The sequence below is a fragment of the Emydura macquarii genome, unplaced genomic scaffold, assembly GCF_026122565.2.
Source record: "Emydura macquarii macquarii isolate MOO-44397 ecotype Brisbane River unplaced genomic scaffold, CSIRO-AGI_Emac_v2 contig_973, whole genome shotgun sequence".
Lineage (NCBI taxonomy): Eukaryota > Metazoa > Chordata > Testudines > Chelidae > Emydura > Emydura macquarii.
The window spans coordinates 1,554,562-1,574,950 of NW_027131110.1; the positions used below are offsets into that span (position 1 = coordinate 1,554,562).

Below are 20,389 nucleotides of genomic sequence, written 5' to 3' on the forward strand. Positions count from 1 at the left end.
TACTGAGCCCGTTACAATCAGGGGAGAGGGAAAAGGGAATATCCCTCAGCTCTCCAAAGGAAAATGCAGGTGACTCCCAGCACCCAGAAATGGGGTGGGGTGGAGGAGGGGAGACAAAAAGCCTAGAGTTAGATTCTTTTAAACCCCTTCCCAGTCACTGACAATATGATACAAGCAAACTTTCTAATGACTCGTAAAAAAACATTTTCAGCCTCTTTCCTCCTCACCCCACCACTGCTCCCCAGGGTTTTAAGGCAGGCCCAGCAGCCCAAGGCCCACTGCGTCTTTTACTCTCTTCTCAAACCTGGTCTACTTAGAAATAGCCACGGGCTGGAAATCCCCCGGAGAGACCTTCGGGTCAGGTGAGCGGGGGGAGCAGGGGACTAGAAAGCGGCGGGGCAGTGGGTGCTTTGTCCCACCCGTGTGCCGGCCATACCCCTGCCAGTGTGCCCACGGTGGCTTCGCTGGCGGCCCGCCGCTGGTCTGGGGACACGGGGATGGGCGGCGCGTGTTCCGAGAACGAGTGCGCGGGGCAGGCGGGAGTCAGGCCGGGATCCCGGCCGGCCGGCAGGGGCCGCTGCCCGCCTCGCTCCCCGCCCGGGCCCTGCAGCAGCAGCAGCGAGGCCGCGGCTCCCTCCGGCTCGGCTCGGCTCGGCTCCGACCGGCCGCGGGGCGGCCCCTGGCGAGGAGGCGGCAGGCGCTGGGCGGACGGGCGGGATCTGCCCAGCCCGGAGCGGAGCCGGGCCGGGCCCGCTGGAGAGAGCCGAGCCGGGCCGGGGCCATGGCCGAGCGGGCCGCTGCCCAGGTAAGGGCCCGGCGGGGGCTCCACTCCCGGCCCGAGCGGGGCAGGAAACCCTCTGGCGGGGAGCCCCGGGAGCCGGCCCGCGGGGAGCGCTGCGCTGCTCTGCTCTGCCGGCCGCCCGGGGGCAGGGCCCGGCCCGGGCTGGGGGGGGCCGGGTCCGGCTGGGGGGGCCGGCAGCTGGGGGGTTAACGTCCGCCCCGGGGCTCGTGTCCTCCCCGAGGCATCGGTGCGGGGGAGGACGGAGCCGGTCCCGGTCCCCGCCTCCTTGGGGCTCCCGGCTCCGCCCGGGCGGCTGGGCCGGTTCTCGGGGGTGCGGGAGCCGCCCTCGCCCCGGAGCCAGGATCCGTCCGCAGAGCTGCCGGCGAGATGCAGCCCGGGGCTGGGGCGGGTTAGGTCTGGCCGGGGTGCAGAGTAACGGGGTAAACCGAATGGCCTGTGAGGTGCCGGCCGTCGGGCCAGATGATCAAACGGTCCCTTTTGGCCCTAAAGCCATTGACTGTTCCCCACCGAACATGGGTCAGACACTGGGGTTTCCATCTCCGATCAGTCCAAGAAGGGAAATAGTTTCCCGCTGTGTTCCGTTGTGTGGATCCTGCGCCTATGAGAAGATCCAGCCCCAGCTAGTGCTGAGTGGCCCGTGGGTGGCTTTTCCCTGGTGCTGACTTTGTTTTTCTTCTTGCAAACAGGCTCCGGCTGTCCCTGAACAGACTCCGGTAGGGGAAGCCCATCACCACACTACAGAGATCTCCTTGTGGACGGTGGTGGCTGCCATCCAGGCCGTGGAGAGGAAGGTGGCGTCTCACGCCACACGGTTACTGGATCTAGAGGGGAGAACAGGGACAAGTGAGAAGAAATTAGCAGCCTGTGAGAGGACAGCCATGGAATTTGGTAACCAGCTGGAGAGGAAGTGGGCTGTTTTGGGAACGCTGATCCAGGAGAATAACTTCCTTCAGAGGAGGCTGGAGAACATGGAGAACCTGCTGAGAAACAGGAACTTCTGGATCTTAAGACTGCCCCCAGGCAAGAAGGGAGAAGTCCCCAAGGTAACAATAGCCCGGCTAGTGCTGAGGGGTAGAAAGTTGGGTACTGAACGGGTTTTCGTATCCTCCGGATAGACCAGCTCTTTAGTTCAGGGCTTTATAACAGCTGCGATGCAGGGAGTGATCTTACTGGCTTCATGGTGTCCAGTATTTCACTGGCCAGACCCAGCTGGTCCAGTCCTTTGTGGATAATGTATGGGACTGAGAGTCAGGACATCTGGGCTCTGGTTCCACTCAGTCACTGATTTGCTGTTCATCTCCAGCAAGTGCTGATGTGGAGAAGTTATATTAGGAGCGTACTTATGTATCACTTCTTCTGGTGCAATTTGGAAACTGGTTGGAAACCTAGACAAGAACCAGCACCATGTGCCCAGTTCACCAGATGCTCTCAACAGACCACCTGCAAATGCTCCATTTAGTCAGTGGGAGGTGAAGGTGCTCCGTACCTTTCAGGAGACAGTTATCTTCTACCTGAGTTTGGCCCAAATTTTCTACTAAAATTATTGCTGCAGGTGCATCTCAGGAGAACAGCATAAGATACATTCCCTGCCATAAGGTTCTTCTCCAAAGCGTCTGGAAATCACTTCAATGGGCTTTGTGTCAGGCCCTGATAATCTAAGACAGGAGCTTCTTGTTACCCTTGTGATTCCAGGTGCCGGTGACATTTGATGACGTCTCCGTCTATTTCAACGAGCAGGAGTGGGAGAACTTAGATGAATGGCAGAAAGAGCTTTACAAGAACGTGATGAAGGGGAACTATGAGACCCTGATCTCTCTGGGTAAGGATCGGTTTTCACTCTCTGATTAGCAACTCTATACCTCTGAAATTCCTACTCTGGTTCCAGTTCCAGGTTGTTTTCCAGTTCCTTTGATTTCTGGTGGATCACTGCTCCCCAGAGCATTTGGAATAGGCAGCTCATACCACACTCCCTCCTATTAAAACTGAATTGGAAACTGCTGTCAAGAAGGAACTGAACGGCAACAAGTCCACGCCTCCTTAGATGCCCTTACTTGGAGGCCCGAGGTGTCACTCTACCAGGCCTGCAGATGCTACTTCGCAGTGTCCCGGCGTGTGTGCGTCTTACGGTGGCATATCCATGGGGACAAAACATCTCAACGAATTCCAGTTACTGTACGTTAGTTCACCTCTTCTTTTGTGTCACCTGGTAACAGAGCATAGAGCCTTCCTCCCTGTTCTTCTGCATCCCACCAAATGCCCAGAAAGGTGACAGACAGGATCAGCTGCCCCCCATTACCCCGGACAGGTGGGGAGCTGTGACTGACCCCTGCCATCAAGTGAGGACTGTACATTTAGAATGGGACTATTATTTAGAACGGAGGTTCTCAGCCTATTTACCATTGTGGGCAGCACACGCAGCTCTCCGTGTGTTACATGGGCCGCATCCACCCAATGTATATACTATCCGTATAGCCCTGTGGATGTCACATGGCCCGCGGCTGTGCGCTGATTGGCCCACAAGCAGCCAGCGGGTTGAGAACCAGTCCCTCAGACTGTAAGCTCTGTAGGCTTTGTCAGCTTTAGGTACACAAACGGGATCAGACACCACTGCACGTATCAACTCCCCTTCTATGTGGCAACCTACGGCTCTTCTGCTGGGAGCGCACCGACCTCCACAAGGAATGGTATCTTTTTACAGGATCCCTATTAGTTACTGGCCTCCCTTCAGCTCTGTTGTCTGCTCCAGTGAGAGAAGGGAACTAGTTTAAAATCATTCAGCATTATTTGCAATGAAAATGAATAGGCCATGATGTTCCCTTAACTCTGTTTCATGAACAGACTACGCTGTTTCTAAGCCAGACATTCTGTCCTGCATCGAACGAGGGGAGAAGCCGTGTGACGGGGATCAAGGGGAATCCCCGGAAGGACTAGAGGAGAGACACCAGAGGAAAGGAGGGCTGGTGGAAAGAGAAATCCCAGTGGAGCCCAGAGCAGGTGAGTTATGCCAAGTGTCACAAACCCCCACGTCCACTGTAGGGACTTGAAGGTGCAGGGTTTGGGTGCGGGCTGTGACAGAGCCGTCGGCAGGGCTGCTGAGCCCAGAGCTTTGTTCCTTATGAGCCAACGAGCTGAAGGAAGCAGAGAGGAGCAGGGCTGCAGGCCAGTGGGCCGCGAAGCGCTTTGTGGTCAGCATATGAGGCACTGAACTTCCTGTTGGTAGTGCGGCTCCAGAGCACCCTTGAGTGAACCACTACCCCTGGCTGGCAGCAGGAGTCTCTGAGCACCCTAAAAGGATCTGCTGGCATGAACTGGATTTGCACTTTAAATCCTACATGCCGCCATGCTATGTCTCAGCCCCTGCCATGGCCCCTCTTCACCCTAATCTCTGCCCCTGCAGAAGTGAGCCACTAAGGACAAGAGGAAGAAGAGATGGGGGATTCCTCGTGGCAGGGGCAGCTTTGCCTCTCTTCAGATCACATTTAAAATCACATCAATGTACCTGGTGAATATGAATAAAACGCTCATTTCCCCTCAACTCTTTCTCCGTGGATAGGCCATGCCATTTCCAACCCTGACATCCTGCCCCGGGCTGAAGGAGGGGAGGAGCTATGTATCAGAGGTCACGGGGGTTCAGCGGACAGAGAATTTCCCATGCAGCCCAGCCCAGGTGAGCAGTGGGTTGGAATTCTGACACAGTGCGGGGTGTGAAAAGCACCTGGCCCGTCAACGTGTGTCACTGCAGCTGGCTGGACATGTTTCCTCATCTGTCTTGCCTTCCTTCCACAAAAGATTGTTACTCGATCCTCTACCCATCCCAGACAGCTCTAGCCCCAAATCCTTTGTAGAAGGGGGTCGGTAGCTGTCGATAAGACATCCCCTAATTTGCTTCTCTTTCTTATTAACATCAGCACCAGTTTCCACATGTGACACTTTAACCTGGATCAAAGAAGAGGAAGAGCTGGATGCTGGCGAGCAGCAGGACTCCGGGGAAGGAGGAATTCTCACCGGCCCCAGCATGGGTGAGCAATGGCTTGGTGCTGCAGGCTGCCCTTGTGCAAAACTCCCAGTGGCTCTGAGGAGGCGTGGGGCCCTAAGGGATTGAAACACCTAGGAGGTAGGGACTGGAGTAGCTGCCTGTGGCTCCTGGGAGCTCCTCCAGCTCTGGCTGTTCTTACCTGTTCTGAATGATCATTAATTACGATTTGTATTGCAGTCGCAGCTCAGGGCCCTGTTGTGTTAGGTGCTGTATGAGCAGAGAACAAATAGACAGTCTCTGCCCGCAAAGAACTTACAGTCTAGTAATAGCCTCATTCTAAGAGTATAGCCATCACTTGATGGCGGGTGTCAGTCACAGCTCCCCACCTGTCTGGAGTAATGGGGGGCAGTTGATCCTGTCTTTCACCTTCCTGAACGTTTGGTGGATGCAGAAGAACAGGGCCCCTCCTCTTTCCCTGCCCCCAGGTCTTTTGCGTGGGAATGTTTACCCTTGACACCCAGCTTGGAGGGATGGTTTTAGGCTCATAACATCAGTCATGCCTGAAATACTCAATACTCAAGGAGCTGACTGAGAAGATATCTGAACAATGGAGTTGTGGAAGATGGGAAAGATTCCAGAGAACTGGACAAGGGCAAATATAGAGCCAGTCTATAAAAAGGGGAATAAGCACAACCCGGGGAATTATGGACCAGTCACCTTAACTTCACTGTCCCGAAAGATAATTGAGCAAAGAAGCAATCAATTTGTAAACACCTAGAAGATAATAAGGTAATAAGTAAGAGTGAGCATGGATTTGTTAAGCACAAATTATGTCAAACCTACCTGATAGCTTTCATTGACAGGGTAACAAGCCTTGTGGATAGGGGGGAAGCAGTAGATGCGATATATCTTGTCTTTGGTAAGGCTTTTGATATTGGCTCGCATGACCTCATAAACAAACTGGGGAAATACCACCTAGATGGAATTACTATCAGGTGGATAGATAACTGGTTGGAAAACCATTCCCAGAGAGTAGTTATCTAGGGTTCACAGTCAAGCTGGAAAGGCATAGTGAATGGGGTCCTGCAGGAATCAGTTCTGGGTCCAGTTCTGTTCAATATCTTCATCACTGATTTAGATAATGGCAGAGAGAGTACACTTATAAAGTTTGCAGATGATACCAAACTGGGAGGGGTTTCAAGTGCTCTGGAGGATAGGTTTAAAATTCAAAGTGATCTGGACAAACTGGAGAAATGGTCTGAGATAAACAGGATGAAATTCAATAAGGACAATGCAAAGTACTTGACTTAGGAAGGAACAATCAGTTGCACACGTACAAAATGGGAAATGACTGCCTACGAAGCAGTACTGCGGAAAGGGATCTGGAGGTCATAGTGGGTCACAAGCTAAATATGAATCAACAGTGTAATGCTGTTGCTAAGAAAGCAAAGCTCATTCTGGGCTCTATTAGCAGGAGTGTTGTAAGCAAGACACAAGAAGTAATTCTTCCGCTCAACTTCACGCTGATACGGTCTCAGCTCGGGTATTGCATCCAGTTCTGGGCGCCACATTTCAGGAAAGATGTGGACAAACTGGAGAAAGTCCAGAGAAGAGCAACAAAAATGATTAAAGGTCTAGAAAACAGGACCTATGAGGGAAGATAGAAAAAATTGGGTTTGTTTAGTCTGGAGAAGAGAAGTCAGAGAGGACATCATAACAGTTTTCAAGTACATAAAAGGTTGGTATAAAAGGGAGGGAGAAAAATTATTCTCCTTAGCCTCTGAGGATAGGGCAAGAAGCAATGGGCTTAAATTGCAGCAAAGGAGGTTTAGGTTGGACATTAGGAAAAGCTTCCTAACTGTCAGGGTACTTTAAGCATTGGAATAATTGCCTTGGGAGGTTGTGGAATTTGTCATTGGAGATTTTTAATAGCAAGTTTAGACAAACAGCTGTCAAGGATGGTCTATATCATGGTTCTCAACCAAGGGAATGCATAACTCTGGGGGTACTTCCATCTCAACTCATCTAAATATTTGCCTAGTTTTACAACACACTACATAAAAAGCACTAGTGAAGTCAGTACAAACTAAAATTTCATACAGACAATATTTTATTTATACTGCTCTATATACGATGATATGTGGTAATGTACCGTGCGTGTATGCACTGTATTAGACATGCGTTTATGTCATTTACGGATGTGTGCAAGCTTGTTAACGGGGTTAAAGTTGTCATGGTGTGTATGCAGTTGTGATGTAAAAATGGATAGATTTTTAAAATAAGGAGCTGGAAGCGGCGGTAGTGGCGACAATGAAAGTTATAAGAAATTGAAAATGGCTGAAAAACCCATTGTTAGTTCTGCACGGAATATATTGCTTTGGATTCATGTCTGCAAATAGCGATCCACCTCAAACTTACAAAGGGATCTCACAAAACTGGGTGATAGGGCAACAAAATGGCAGTTGAATTTCAATGTTAATAAATAAAAAGTAATGCACACTGGAAAACCTAATCCCAACTATACACATAAAACGATGGGGTCTAAATTAGCTGTTACCAATCAAGAAAGAGATTGTGGAGTCATTGTGGATAGTTCTCTGAAAACATCCACTCAATGTACAGTGGCAGTCGAAAAAGCTAACAATGTTGGGAATCATTAGGAAAGGGACAGATAATAAGACAGAAAATATCATATTGCCTCTTTATAAATCCATGGTATGCCCACATCTGGAATACTGCGTGCAGATCTGGTCGCCCCATCTCAAAAAAGATATATTGGAATTGGAAAAGGTACAGAAAAGGGCAACTAAAATGATTAGGGGGATGGCACAGCTTCCATATGAGGAGAGATTAATAAGACTGGGACTGTTCACCTTGGAAAAGAGACGACTAAGGGGGGATATGACAGAGGTCTATAAAATTGTGACTTGTGTGGAGAAAGTGAATAAGGCTGTGTTATTTACTCCTTATAACACAAGAACTGGGGGTCACCAAATTAAATTAAGAGGCAGCAGGTTTAAAACGAAGAAAAGGAAGTATTTCTTCACACAACACACAGTCAACCTGTGGAACTCCAGTGTCGTGAAGACCAAGACTATAACAGGATTCAAAAAAGAACTGGATAAGTTCCTGGAGGATAGGTCCATCAGAGGTTATTAGCCAGGATGGACAGCGATGCAAAGCCATGCTCTGAGGTGTCCCTAACCTCTGTTTGCCAGAAGCAGGGAATGGGCGACGGGATAGATCACTTGACCATTCCCTGTTCTGTTCATTCCTCTGACGCACCTGGCACTGGCCATGGTTGGAAGACAGGACACTGGGCTAGATGGACCATTGTTCTGACACAGTAGGGCCGTTCTTATGTCTATTGAGTTCACATGCTGACACTATAAATTATTCATTGATAAGGCCCTACTTAACTTGTGATGTTGTGGATATTGCAGCTCCGCAATATTAGGCTTTCACCGAAGTTTTGACAGCGGGACCTGACAGCGGGAGCCCCTGCTCTCAGCCCAGGCAGCCAACAGCACAAAAATGGTGGAAAAGTAATAATGGATTTTATTACCACAAATAATAAGGCCCAATATTACTGTTCCGTAATTTTTCCATTCCTTGCCCATAATTTAGCTGCAATTTTTTGACAGTCATTCCACAATTCAAGTAGGGCCTGATTCACTGGGCCATTAAAAAGTGTCAGGTTTTTTTCCTACACAGCATCCCTTAGCCATGGGAGGTTCCCTTCCAGATCAAAGCAGTAATGCCCGGCTCTCTCTCTATATCATAGCAGATGACGGGACAGCGCGCAAAGAGAAGGAGAAGCCCCAGGAGGGATGTCTGGAGAAGCTGAAGCCGCACGGCATCTTGTCGGTGAAATCAGAAGAGGTTTTGCAGAGCCTGCAGCAGGGAGCGGCTGCACAGCTAGCTAACCCTGCTGTCACCAGCGTGGAGAAATCCACCCAGTGTGGCCGAGACTTTGGCCTGCTCAAGGGCTTAGTGATGCAGGCAGGAGAAAAGCCCTTTGCCTGCGGCGAATGCGGGAAGAGCTTCCGGCTGAAGGGGAATTTGGTCAAGCACCTGCGGAGCCACGCCAAGGTGCGGCCCTACAAGTGCACCGAGTGCGAGAAGAGCTTCAACTGCCAGTCGGACCTGCTGCGGCACCAGATGATCCACCGCGGGGAGAAGCCCTACAAGTGCAGCGAGTGTGAGAAGAGCTACAGCCGCAAGGTGTACCTGCTCAACCACCAGCGCGTGCACACGGGCGAGCGGCCCTTCCAGTGCACGGCGTGCGGGAAGAGCTTCCGGCAGAAGGCTGTGCTCATCTCGCACCAGCGCCTGCACACGGGCGAGCGCCCCTACAAGTGCACCCAGTGCGGGGACAGCTTCAGCGAGAAGTCCAAGCTCAACAACCACTATCGCATCCACACCGGGGAGTGGCCCTACAAGTGCACCAGGTGTGACAAGAGCTACAGCCGTAAGGTATACCTGCACAACCACCAGCGCCAGCACACCGGCGAGCGGCCCTTCCAGTGCACCCAGTGCAGCAAGAGCTTCATGCTCAAGAGGAGCTTCATGAAGCACCAATGCAACCACGGGAAAGGGACCCCCCATCTGGGCAGCCCAGCTGCTAACAGCCATGCTGGGTCTGGCTGCCACCCGGGTAACGACCCGGGAGAAGGGCTGCAGTGCGGGGAAAGCTTCGTGGGGAAGCATGATCTGGAGACACACCAGCAGCTCCATGCTGCAGAGCGGCCACATCAGTGTGGGAAAAGCTTCCGATACGAGGAATCCCTGAAAGAACACCAGAGTCTGCACTGCGCAGAGCGAGGGCATCCGGAGGTTTCTCGGAGCCCCGGACAGGAAGCAGAGGCTGGGCTCCTGGTCATAAAGATGGAAGATGTGTGGTAGCCAGTGGAATGAACGTACAGCGGGTGCGTGTTAGTCGGACACAAGCCAAGAGGAGGAGTTGAAACGTCTGCGATGTAGAGGGCGCTTCAGCCCGTCAGATTAGGTTGTGTGTGTGAGCCCCTGGAGGAGAGGTGGAAAGCCAGCCAGTGGGCTTCCTTCCGTCACCAACTGAAAGGGAAACCAGGGACACTAGATGGGGGGATTCTTCTCTCTCACCTGCAAGCGCAGTGACAGTGCTGTGGGGACACACAGGGGAACCACTCTGCTTGGGAAAAATCCCCATGCAGTGGCAGGCGGAAGGCACCGGGAGGGAAGGAGTAGGGGGGACATGAATGACTGGGAGTCGGAGAGGGCTGGGCACTCTGTATAGACTCTGTATCGCTGGGCCTAACTGGCCGAGCCTGAATTGCATTTGCTTGGGATATCAGCTGACAGCTGAAGTTCAGCTCCTAGGCGCACACCCAACAGTGGTTTTGAGGTCTGGTCTCCTCTTGTTATTAGTGTGACACTTGCTTCGGTCTTCACTCTCCTTTAGGATATCTGAATTCTCTAGTGACTCCAGCAGAGGATGGACTCAGGAGTAAAATAAAAGAGGGGAGATACTGAGAAATACACTGGAAAAATGGGGAACACATGGGAGGCTAGTAGGTAAATCCAAGGAGATGTTCTCCTAGGGTCGTGACCCGAGAGCTCTCTGGGCAGGTCAGCAGAGTAGAGCTTTTCATGTGGGCAGGTGGGTGCATGTGTGGTGGTTTTGCTATTTTTTAGCATGTAACGTACAGATCTGATCGTGCCTCTCAAGGCCTAAAGATAACACAGTCACCTCATCCCTCTCAGAGCAAGAAGGCAGTTGTTCCCACCTCCTTTCCCCCCCACACCTCCTCGGCCATTTCAGGGTTTCTCGCTTAATCTTCTGTTTTTATGTACATGCTGTAATTCGCATTGTCCACTGTTACCAAGGCTTAACGGATCCTTTTGAATGAGCCCATCCATAGAAACACATTCCTTTACACTGCAGCGAGCCTGCCTGTTACCTGCTACCGTGTTCAGGATATTGTAAGTATCGTTAATAAGCAAATCACACTTTTAACATGGACCCGATTGCAATGTGTAGGGACAGGCAGTGGGGCAAAGGCTACTGTTGCTTCCTGCTTCCAGCTGCTCTTCTACAGTCCCCATTGCTGTGGTTTTCTCCTCAGTAACTTTGAATGTGTTTACACTAATCAGGAAGCAGAACCGTCACTCCCCCCAAACAACACTGTTAACTCCTGCACTGTTGTCTTGTCTTGGGCGATTGGGTGTTTTTCAAGCCCCATCTTCTTGAGGCAACTGATCACACGAGGATCTAAGTTTTCATTTAAACCCACATTTCTGTCCCTCGTTGTGGTGAAAATCTTGAAAATGTGACTAAGTGTAACCTAAAATTTCAGACAGCAAAGAGAAACCCAACATTTATATTTTTAAATCATGATTTTGGGGGGCCTGACTCATGATTTTTGAACCTGTGGGGTTGGCAGTACTGCAAGTATCTCTTGTGTGTACAGAAATTGCTTATGGCCTCTGTCCCATAGGGGTTACTCCGTCTCAGCTTCTTTTGGCCTGACTCTTGTCTCACAGAGGCCAGTGTTACTCCTTTGACTTCCATGGAGTTACGTCAGATTTACGTCCATATGAGTGAGAGCAGACTCGGGGCCTGTATTTTCCTAACAGATTTTCCTGAAAGCATGTCTGTCGTTCCTCACCAAACCCCTCTCTGGGCTGTCTTCCTGCTGATAATCCTCTGTGCATCTCTGACCGTGACTAACTGCTATCAGGTTTCATCTATCCTCTGAATCATAGTTTCTTACACACGTCTGTGCTATTTTGGATACTGTGTTTTAAAAACTGATGTTGTGATTGATAAGAAGCACTAAAGGCAAAGTTGAAGAATATGGGGGTTGCCTCATTTACGTGAGCAATACAATTAGTAAACAAAAAACCGCCATTGTCAATCTCATCAGTGTGTAACATAAGAACAGCTACTTGGTCAGACCAATGGTCCATCTAGACCAATATCCTGCCTTCTGACAGTGGCCGGTGCTAGATGCTTCATGCAGTTGGAGGTTTGGGGTCACCAAGTGCATGGTTTTGCATCCCTGGCCATCTTTGCTACCAGCCATTGAGGGATCTATCCTCTAGGAACTTACCTAATTCTTTCTTGAATCCAGTTATATTTTTGCCCTTCACACCATCCCCAGCAATGAGTTGCACAAGTTGACACTGTGTGGTTTGAAGTACTTCCTTTTCTTTGTTTTAAAGCTGCTGCCTATTATCTCTAACCCCCAGCGCAGGGGGGTCCCTAAAGAGGGCACTGAGCCCATTACAATCAGGGAGAGGGAAAAGGGAATATCCCTGTCCGCTCTCAGAGGGAAAACGCAGGTGACTCCCAGCATCCAGAAATGGGGTGGGGCTGAGGAGGGGAGATAAAAAGCCTAGAATTATTTTTGCTTCTTTTAATCCCTTCCCATGTCCTTGACAATATGATACAAGCAAACTTTCTAATGACTCCCATAAAAAACAGCTGCGGCCCCTTTTCTCCTCACCCCACCGCTGCTCTCCGCGGGTTTTCTGGCAGGCCCCGTTGCCCATGGCCCACTGCGCATTTTGCTCCGTGCTCAGGCCTGGTTTATTGGGGCCAGTGAGCCACTGGTTGGAAATCCCCAGCGCCCGGGGTGGGGGCAGCCGGTGCTTGGTGGGTGCCGTGGAATACAGGCAGATACCCGGCCTCTTGCTTTCGCTGGCGGCCCGCCTCTGGTCCCGCAGCCTGGCTCGCTCCGCTCCGACCGAGGGAGGAACCGGGCCGGGGCCATGGCCGAGTGGGGCAGGAACCCCCCTGGCGGGGGAGCCCCGGGAGCCGGCCCCATGGGGAGCTCTGCCCGCCCACCCTGGGGCAGGGCCCAGCCCGGGCTGGGGGTGCTGGGCTCCGGCTGGGGGGGCCCAGCCGGGGGCTGCGCTGCCCCTGGGGTTTGTAGCCACCCCGGGGGATTGTGCAGGCGCCTCCCAGTGCTGGGCTCCGGGGAAGCAGCGCCCTCTTCCCGGCTCCTCTCCGGCGGGGAGGGTTTGGGCTGGGTGGGGGCAGCGCCCCCTTGGCTTGGTGCCCTGCTGCCTCGCTCGCCCCCTCTGGCCTGCGGGTCCCGCTGTGACGTTCTCCCCTTCCAGCCCAGTGGGCAGGTCGTGGCATCGCTCCCTTGGATGCTCCTCTCTCCTGGGTTATGGCTGGGGAATGGTCCCCCCTCCACCCCTTTTCTCTGTGCAGCTGGCTTGCAAACTGGGCGGGCGTGGGCCCCCAGCTCCCGCCTGGCGTCTTGTCCCTCCCAACAGGCTCCGGCGTCCCCTCGCCCCGTGCAGCCCTTCGCTGCTCCTGGAGGGACCCCAGAGAGACAGCCGCAAAGTGCCGTGATTTCCCTCGCTGGGGTGGCCGCCCTCCGAGCCCTGGAGGGGAAGGTGGAGTCTCATGGAGTCTGGAGGGGAGAACAGGCACCTCCGGGGAGAAATGAGCAGCCTGTGAGAGGGCCGTGGTGGAGTTCGCTGCCCAGCTGGAAAGTAAGTGGGCGTGCTGGGAACTCTGCTCCAGGACTATGGGCGGCTGCAGCGGAGGCTGGAGAACCTGGAGAACCTGCTGGAGAACAAATTTCTGGATCCTGCGGCTTCCCCCCAGGCACTAAGGAAGAAGTCGCCAGGGTAACTGCTCTCTGTCTGTCTGTCTGTCTAGGAACCTCAGTTGTCTCATCACAGATGTATCAGGCCCAGATTCTAACTCCCATTGGGTCCGAGTGCCAATATCCCAGCTCGCAGCGAGGAAAAGACGTAGTGCTTGGTGCTGGATCACATTTTGACAGACTCTGTAATATGCCTGTGATCTGTGCACCACTCTAGCAAAGTCTGATTTAGGAGTGTGGTGGGGTGAGGCTAACACCTGCCCAGCGTTTTGATTAAGGGACCTGGGTTATCATTCTCTGGCCTTACTCTCATGATCCCCAGACTGCTTTTCCAGGGTGGCTGCATGCTCACTGCCGGCCCACTGGGCTTCCTGCTTTGCCATTTGCCTGGGCCTCATACTGAGCGAGCTGCAAAGCATCACAGAGAACCAATGATCCATCTAGCCCAGTGTATTGTCTTCTGACAGTGGCCGGTGCCAGATGCTTAGAAAGGAATGAACAGAACCGGGCAATTATGGAGTGATCCATCCCCAGTCGTCCAGTCCCAGCTTCTAGCTGTCAGAGTTTAGGGACACCCAGAGCATGGGGTTGCATCCCTAATAGCCGTCGATGGACCTATCCTCCACAAACTCGTCTAAGATGCTTATCAGAGGTGCTGTTGTGTGGGAACAGTGCCATAGCTCCTCCACTGAATGGTCAGAGACCTGGATAATTGTGGGCTGATATAAAAATAATAGAATCATAGGGCTGGAAGGGACCTCGAGAGGTCATCTAGTCCAGTCCCCTGCACTCATGGCAGGACTAAGTGATATCTAGACCATCCCTGACAGGTGTTTGTCTAACCTGCTCTTAATCTCCAGTGATGGAGATTCCACAACTTCCTTAGGCAATTTATTCCAGTGATGAACCACCCTGACAGTTAGGAAAGTTTTTCCTGATGTCCAACCTAAACTTCCCTTGCGGCAGTTTAAGCCCATTGCTTCTTGTCCTGTTCTCAGAGTCCAAGAAGAACAATTTTCCTCCCTCCTCCTTGTAACAACCTTTTATGTACTTGAGAGCTGTTATCATGTCCCCTCTCAGTCTGCTCTTCTCCGGGCTAAACAAACCCAATTCTTTCAGTCTTGCCTCATAGCTCATGTTTTCTAGACCTTTAATCATTTTGTTGCTCTTCTTTGGACTTTCTCCAATTTGTCCACACCTTTCCTGAAATGTGGCACCCAGAACTGGACACAATACTCCAGTTGAGACCTAATCAGTACGGAGCAGAGTGGAAGAATTACTACTCATGTCTTTCTTACAACACTCCTGCTAATACAGCCCAGAATCATGTTCACTTTTTTTTGCAACAGCATTACACTGTTGACTCGTATTTAGCTTGTGGTCCACTATGACTCCAAGATCCCTTTCCGCAGTACTGCTTCCTACGCAGTCATTTCCCATTCTGTACGCGTGCAACTGATTGTTGCTTCCTAAGTGGAGCACTTTGCATTTGTCCTTATTGAATTTCATCCTATTTACCTCAGCCCAATTCTCCAGTTTGTCCAGATCATTCTGAATTATAATCCTATCCTCCAAAGTACTTGCAACTTCTCCCAGCTTGGTATTGTCTGCAAACTTTATAAGTGTACTCTCTGTGCCATTATTTAAATCATTGAGGAAAATATTGAAGAGAACCGGACCCAGAACTGATCCCTGCGGAACCCCACTCGTTATGCCCTTCCAGCATGATTATGAACCATTGATAACTACTCTCTGGGAATGGGTTTCCAACCAGTTTTGCACCCACCTTATAGTAGCTCCGTCTAGGTTGTATTTCCCTAGTTTGTTTAAGAGAAGGTCATGCAGGACAGTATCAAAAGTCTTACTAAAGTCAAGATATACCACATCTACCGCCTTCCCTCTATCACAAGGCTTGTTACCCTTTCAAAGGAAGCTCTCAGGTTGATTTGACATGATTTGTTCTTGACAAATCCATGCTGACTGTTACTTATTTACTTATTATCTTCTAGATGTTTGCAAATTGATTGCTTAATTATTTGCTCCATTATCTTTCCGGGTACAGAAGTGAAGCTGACTGGTCTGTAATTCCCCAGGTTGTCCTTATTTCCCTTTTTGTAGATGGGCACTATATTTGTCCTTTTCCAGTCCTCTGGAATCTCTCCTGTCTTCCAAGACTTTTCAGAGATAATCACTAATGCTCAGATATCTCCTGTCAGCTCCTTGAGTATTCTAGGATGCATTTCATCAGGCCCTGGTGACTTGAAGACATCTAACTTGTCTAAGTAATTTTTAACTTGTTCTTTCCCTATTTTAGCTTCTGATCCTGCCTCATTTTCACTGGCATTCACTACATTAGATGTCCAGTTGCCACCGACTTTCTTGGTGAAAACCGAAACGAAGAGGTCATTTAGCATCCCTGCCATTTCCGCATTTTCTGTTACTGTTTTCCCCCCCTCATTGGAGTAATGGGCCTACCCTGTCCTTGATTTTCCTCTTGCTTCTAATGTATTTGTAGAATGTTTTCTTGTTACCCTTTATGTCTCTAGCTAGTTTAATCTCCTTTTGTGCCTTGGCCTTTCTAATTTTGTCCCTGCATACTTGTGTTGTTCCTTTATATTCATCCTTTGTAATTTGACCTAGTTTCCACTTTTTGTAGGACTCTTTTTTGACTTTTAGATCACTTAAGCTCTCCTGGTTAAGCCAGGGCTGTCTCTTGCCATACTTCTTATCTTTCTTACGCAATGGGATAGTTTGCTCTTGTGCCCTTGATAATGTCTCTTTGAAAAACTGCCAACGGTCGTCAAGTGTTTTTCCTCTTAGACTTGCTTCCCATGAGGAACCCCATGCCCTGTTTGTTTTAGACCAAGGCATCTTTATCTAGCCTTCCAGTCTGGTCTCCAGTTGGGCACCGTTTAGATCAGACGTAACCTGTCATGAGCAGCAGACAGGTTGCCTAGAAGGAGAAGTCTCCTTTCCATGTGTACAGCACCTTTCAGTGCTGGGGTGGCAGCATTTTCCCCACTGTACGTATGGGGAAGCAGGCACAGGATGGCTAAGGGAGATTGCACATCAGTAGCAGAGCTGAGGTTCGAACCCAGGTCTTCTAACGTCCAGTTTTCCTTCCTTACCCGTAGAGCATACTCCTTCCCAATAATCCTTGCATGTAGGGATCGAAGAATCCCAGGAAGAATCCCAGGAAGGGGTACCGGTGAGTGCCATTTGTGATGTGTCTACCTGTCTGCCAAGAGAGAGCGCAACACATCCATGTATCTTACCCTACAGCCAGTGGGATGTGCTGGGGGTTGGTCACTGTTGACGCCTGCCCATCTATCTTTTAATGTTGGTGTAGAACAGGCTCTGGCCCGGTCTGGTCCTTGCAGCCCTTCCTCGGGCCCAGGCTTGGAGGAAGGCCACTGCGCCTTCCTACAAAGGGGATGTTAGCATCTGTAGGGGCTCGTCAGCCCGGCCCTCAGGCGGGGCGGGCAAGTAAGCAGGCTTTGAGTCGAAAGGGTAGGGGACGGTACTCGCTCTCCGGGTGGCAAGGATAAGGGGGAGGGGAGGTGGACGCAGGCCCATCCAGCTCCACTGCGTCCCAGCCCAGGGCCCTAACAGTGGCAAAGGGGTTGCCACTTAGTCGGCAGGGCTCCCGCCGCAACACACTGACAGGGGTTTCCCCCGTACAGCCACGCCTATGGCTGTCCCTGGGCCACTTCCTCCCTGTATCCCCCGGTACCTGCATCTGCTGGTTCCTCAGGGTCGCTGGGATACACCGTCCATGGAAAACCCGCTAGTCCAGTGTTTCTGAACCTGGGGGTTTAGACCAAGTGCAGAGCTGGTATTGGGGGTCCCTGGAGCCACAGGGGCGCCTTCATCCACGTGGGGGTGGGACTCAGGCTTCAGGGGTACAGTTGTTTGGAAAGGTTAAGAACCACTGCGCTAGTCCCTCTTCGTCCACAGGCGGCAAGGCAGGGAGTTCCTCAGCGAGGGGCAGCTCCTCCAGGTCCCAGGGCTCGGGGTAGGGTTCAGCCTCAGGCAGCTCCTCTAGGTCTTGTCCCGTCTCCAGGGGCTCGGCATCCGGCAGCTCTTCAAGGTCGGGGCCAGCCTCAGGGGGGAACTCCCAGCCCTCAGTCTCAGGGGGCTTGGTCCAGTCATTCGGGACCAGAGGCCTGGCCCCATCCTTCGGGCCTATAGGCCTCTGCCAGTCTAGGGGGGCCCGGAGGCCCTGTCAGGCAGGCTGCTTGGGTCGCTCCCGGGGCCTCGGTGCTGGGAGGCGGTCACCTGGGGTGGAGGCCCGGCCTAGTCCAGGCCTTTGCTACAGCCGGCGGGACGGCATGTCTGCCTCTAGCAACAGCTCTCCCCCTACTGAGCCACGGGGCCTGCTTTTTGTAGTTATAGTCCTTACTGAGGCTCCGCCCTCCTGCTGGCAGGTTGGCCAGCCAGCAGAACCTATCGGTGGCCAGCTCCCCGGTTGCTGGGCAGACTGAGCTGCTGGCCTGTTCAGGGCCTGATCCTGCCCTTGCGGCCCTTCCTTGGGTCCAGGCTCGGAGGAAGGCCATTGCGCCTTCCTACAGTTGGATTCAAAGCAAGGTGTGTGCAGATGGGACGGCAGCTGAGTGTGTAACGCTTGTGATTTCAGGTTCAGTTATGTTTGAAGACATCTCAGTCCACTTCTCCAGGGAGGAATGGGAGAATTCAGAAGAATGGCAGAAGGAGTTTTATAAGAACTTGATGAAAGGCAGCGATGGCTCTTTGATCTCCCTGGGTAAAGATCAGCTTTCACACATTGATGAGAAACTGTGAGCTCAGTGGGCTGACTAAGGCGATGGACACATTACCACTTAACTGCAGTATAACTTACGTTGCTCGGGGGTCTGAATAAGCCACCCCCTGAGCAAGGTCAGTTACGCTGAGCTAAGTGCCTGCGTGGACAGTGCTGTTGGTGTGAGAGCTACCGCTGCTCACGGGGGCTGGAGTAAAGTCAACGGGAGAGCTCTCTCCCATCGCCTTGTTGTGTCTGCACCAGCAGCGCCACAGTGGCACAGCTGCATCGGTGCAGGAGTCAAACTGGAGCGTAAGGTTTCACGCCACTTCAGTGCCTTCCATGAAAGATGAGGCCAGCAACTCAGCTAGTTCTTCAAAGTCTTTCCCCTTGGTGAGCAGCATCAACAGATAGATAGGAGGTAGCAGCTCCTTTGCTTTCTGGTGAATGAGCATGTGGGACCCACAGAGGCTTTGACAGAAGATCAGTTCCACACATCCTCCATTTCAAAGGAGTTGGAACACACCCAGCCCTGGCTGTGATATCTCCAGCTCTAGTCCTGTTTGTTTATTTGACGTTTGTATGTATTCATGCATGTTCTCCCCTCTCCTCCCCCCCTGGACAATTCAGTGCTAGTCCGTGTGCAGGGTTTCTGTGCCACTGCCTTCTTTAAAGAGAGTTTCTTGGATCCAAACTGCATATATTATAAAGGAGACAGTGGCAGCTGCTAGCAGTTTAACACTATTTTCCATATTTATTACTAACACCATTTAAAACCCTACACACGTGTGTCCGCACGCACACAGATTTTAGAGAAGATTGCATTACATGAGTCAAGGGAGCTTCTGTTTCCCCAATGTGCTAATTAACTAGCAATAAACCAAAGCGAGATTTTAACGTCTACTGGCTCAGAAACAAGAGATTATATAAACCATTCCATGCCTGTGCTCTCCCCCCGTCCCTTCGCTGGCCTGGCCTTCGAAATGGTCTCTGACCTTTCTGCAGGTGTATCAATAGATAAGGGGGTTATACTGGTGCAGTGAAGAAATCTTCCAGTTGCATCATTTCTGGAAACCCCTGCATCTCTGGTAGGAATTACAATCCTTCGCCCTCAATGCTTTAATGTCCTTTCTTGTATGATCTTAGTTAACATTAGAATCTGTTCAGGTTACTTTCTTCCTTCCTGCGATAGAGGCTGTGGGGGTTGGTTTGGATTTTTAAAATCTGAACCCTACAGTTTCCCTTTGTCCCATCTGCTCCCTTCTTACTGTCCATGCCCAGGCCCATTCAGCGCATGCTTCACCCCAGCAAAGGTTTGAAATCCAGTTTTAATTTCTCATAGACAGTTTAAAAAACAAAATAATGTTTCTCCTATGTGTGAACAGCAATATTTTACATTTATAAAGGGCCTTTCTTCCAAAGGGCATCACAAACTATCAGTGGTCCCCAAACTTTTTAGCCCGCACTCTCTCAACCCCTGTCCACGCCCCCTGCATCCCCGCTGGGAGCAGGGCCACAGTCAGGGCTGGGGGCTGCAGCTGGGAGTGGGGCCACAGTCAGGAGCCTGTGGTCAGGGCCAGGCACCACAACCAGCCCCAGAGCAGAGCTCAGGGCTGGGTGGCGCTCCCTCCCTCCCTGTCCCCCAAGGGGGATGGCCCATGCCTGGCCGAATGTTCCTCTGCGCCTCCCTAGGAGGGCATGCCCCACAGTTTGGGGACCTCTGCTATATATGCACAGCACCACTGAAACGCATCCACCTCTAGGGTGGAACGCCATAATGGTCACATTGCACACTGTACAGATGTAGTGGAGAGAGGTTTCTTTGGCTAAGGATGTGGACTCCTGAGGAATGTGCCTGAGATCCTACCATATCCAGAGAGCAGAGATGACCTCTATTTTTAAGGTCTTCTCTGAAAAACCTTCCCCGGCCAACACGCACACATATTATAAACCGCATGAGACTCCATTCCTCTACCTGAGGGCTGAGTGAATTGGCAGTCCTAGTTAGGATTCAATTCTGATCTCACTCTTGTTGGTCTTATGCCAGTGTAGTTCCACCGATTTCAGTGGTGTTACCCCTGATGGACACTGGTGTAAGAGAAGAGGATCAGGCCATCAGTCTTCCTATAGCTCTTCACATATTTAAAGCACTGTATGTTCACTAAGCTAATTCATCCTTAGATCGCTCCTGGAAGGTAGATGGCTCAGTATCAATATCCTCATTTTACGGATCGGTAAACTGAGGCATG

The 20,389-nt window shown here is 51.4% G+C and overlaps 1 protein-coding gene across 1 annotated transcript in view; it reads left to right on the top strand.

Moving 5' to 3' along the window:
- The first annotated feature begins 731 nt into the window (after nucleotides 1–731).
- Nucleotides 732–20,389, top strand: part of LOC137150597 (zinc finger protein 184-like) — a 34,268-nt gene continuing 14,610 nt past the window's right edge. Inside the window, exons 1-7 of the mRNA XM_067544557.1 lie at nucleotides 732–805; nucleotides 1,489–1,845; nucleotides 2,495–2,621; nucleotides 3,641–3,796; nucleotides 4,356–4,469; nucleotides 4,711–4,821; nucleotides 8,563–9,679. Coding sequence (XP_067400658.1) covers nucleotides 782–805; nucleotides 1,489–1,845; nucleotides 2,495–2,621; nucleotides 3,641–3,796; nucleotides 4,356–4,469; nucleotides 4,711–4,821; nucleotides 8,563–9,679 — 2,006 coding nt within the window. The 5' untranslated portion in view covers nucleotides 732–781. The remainder of the gene's footprint in view (nucleotides 806–1,488; nucleotides 1,846–2,494; nucleotides 2,622–3,640; nucleotides 3,797–4,355; nucleotides 4,470–4,710; nucleotides 4,822–8,562; nucleotides 9,680–20,389) is intronic.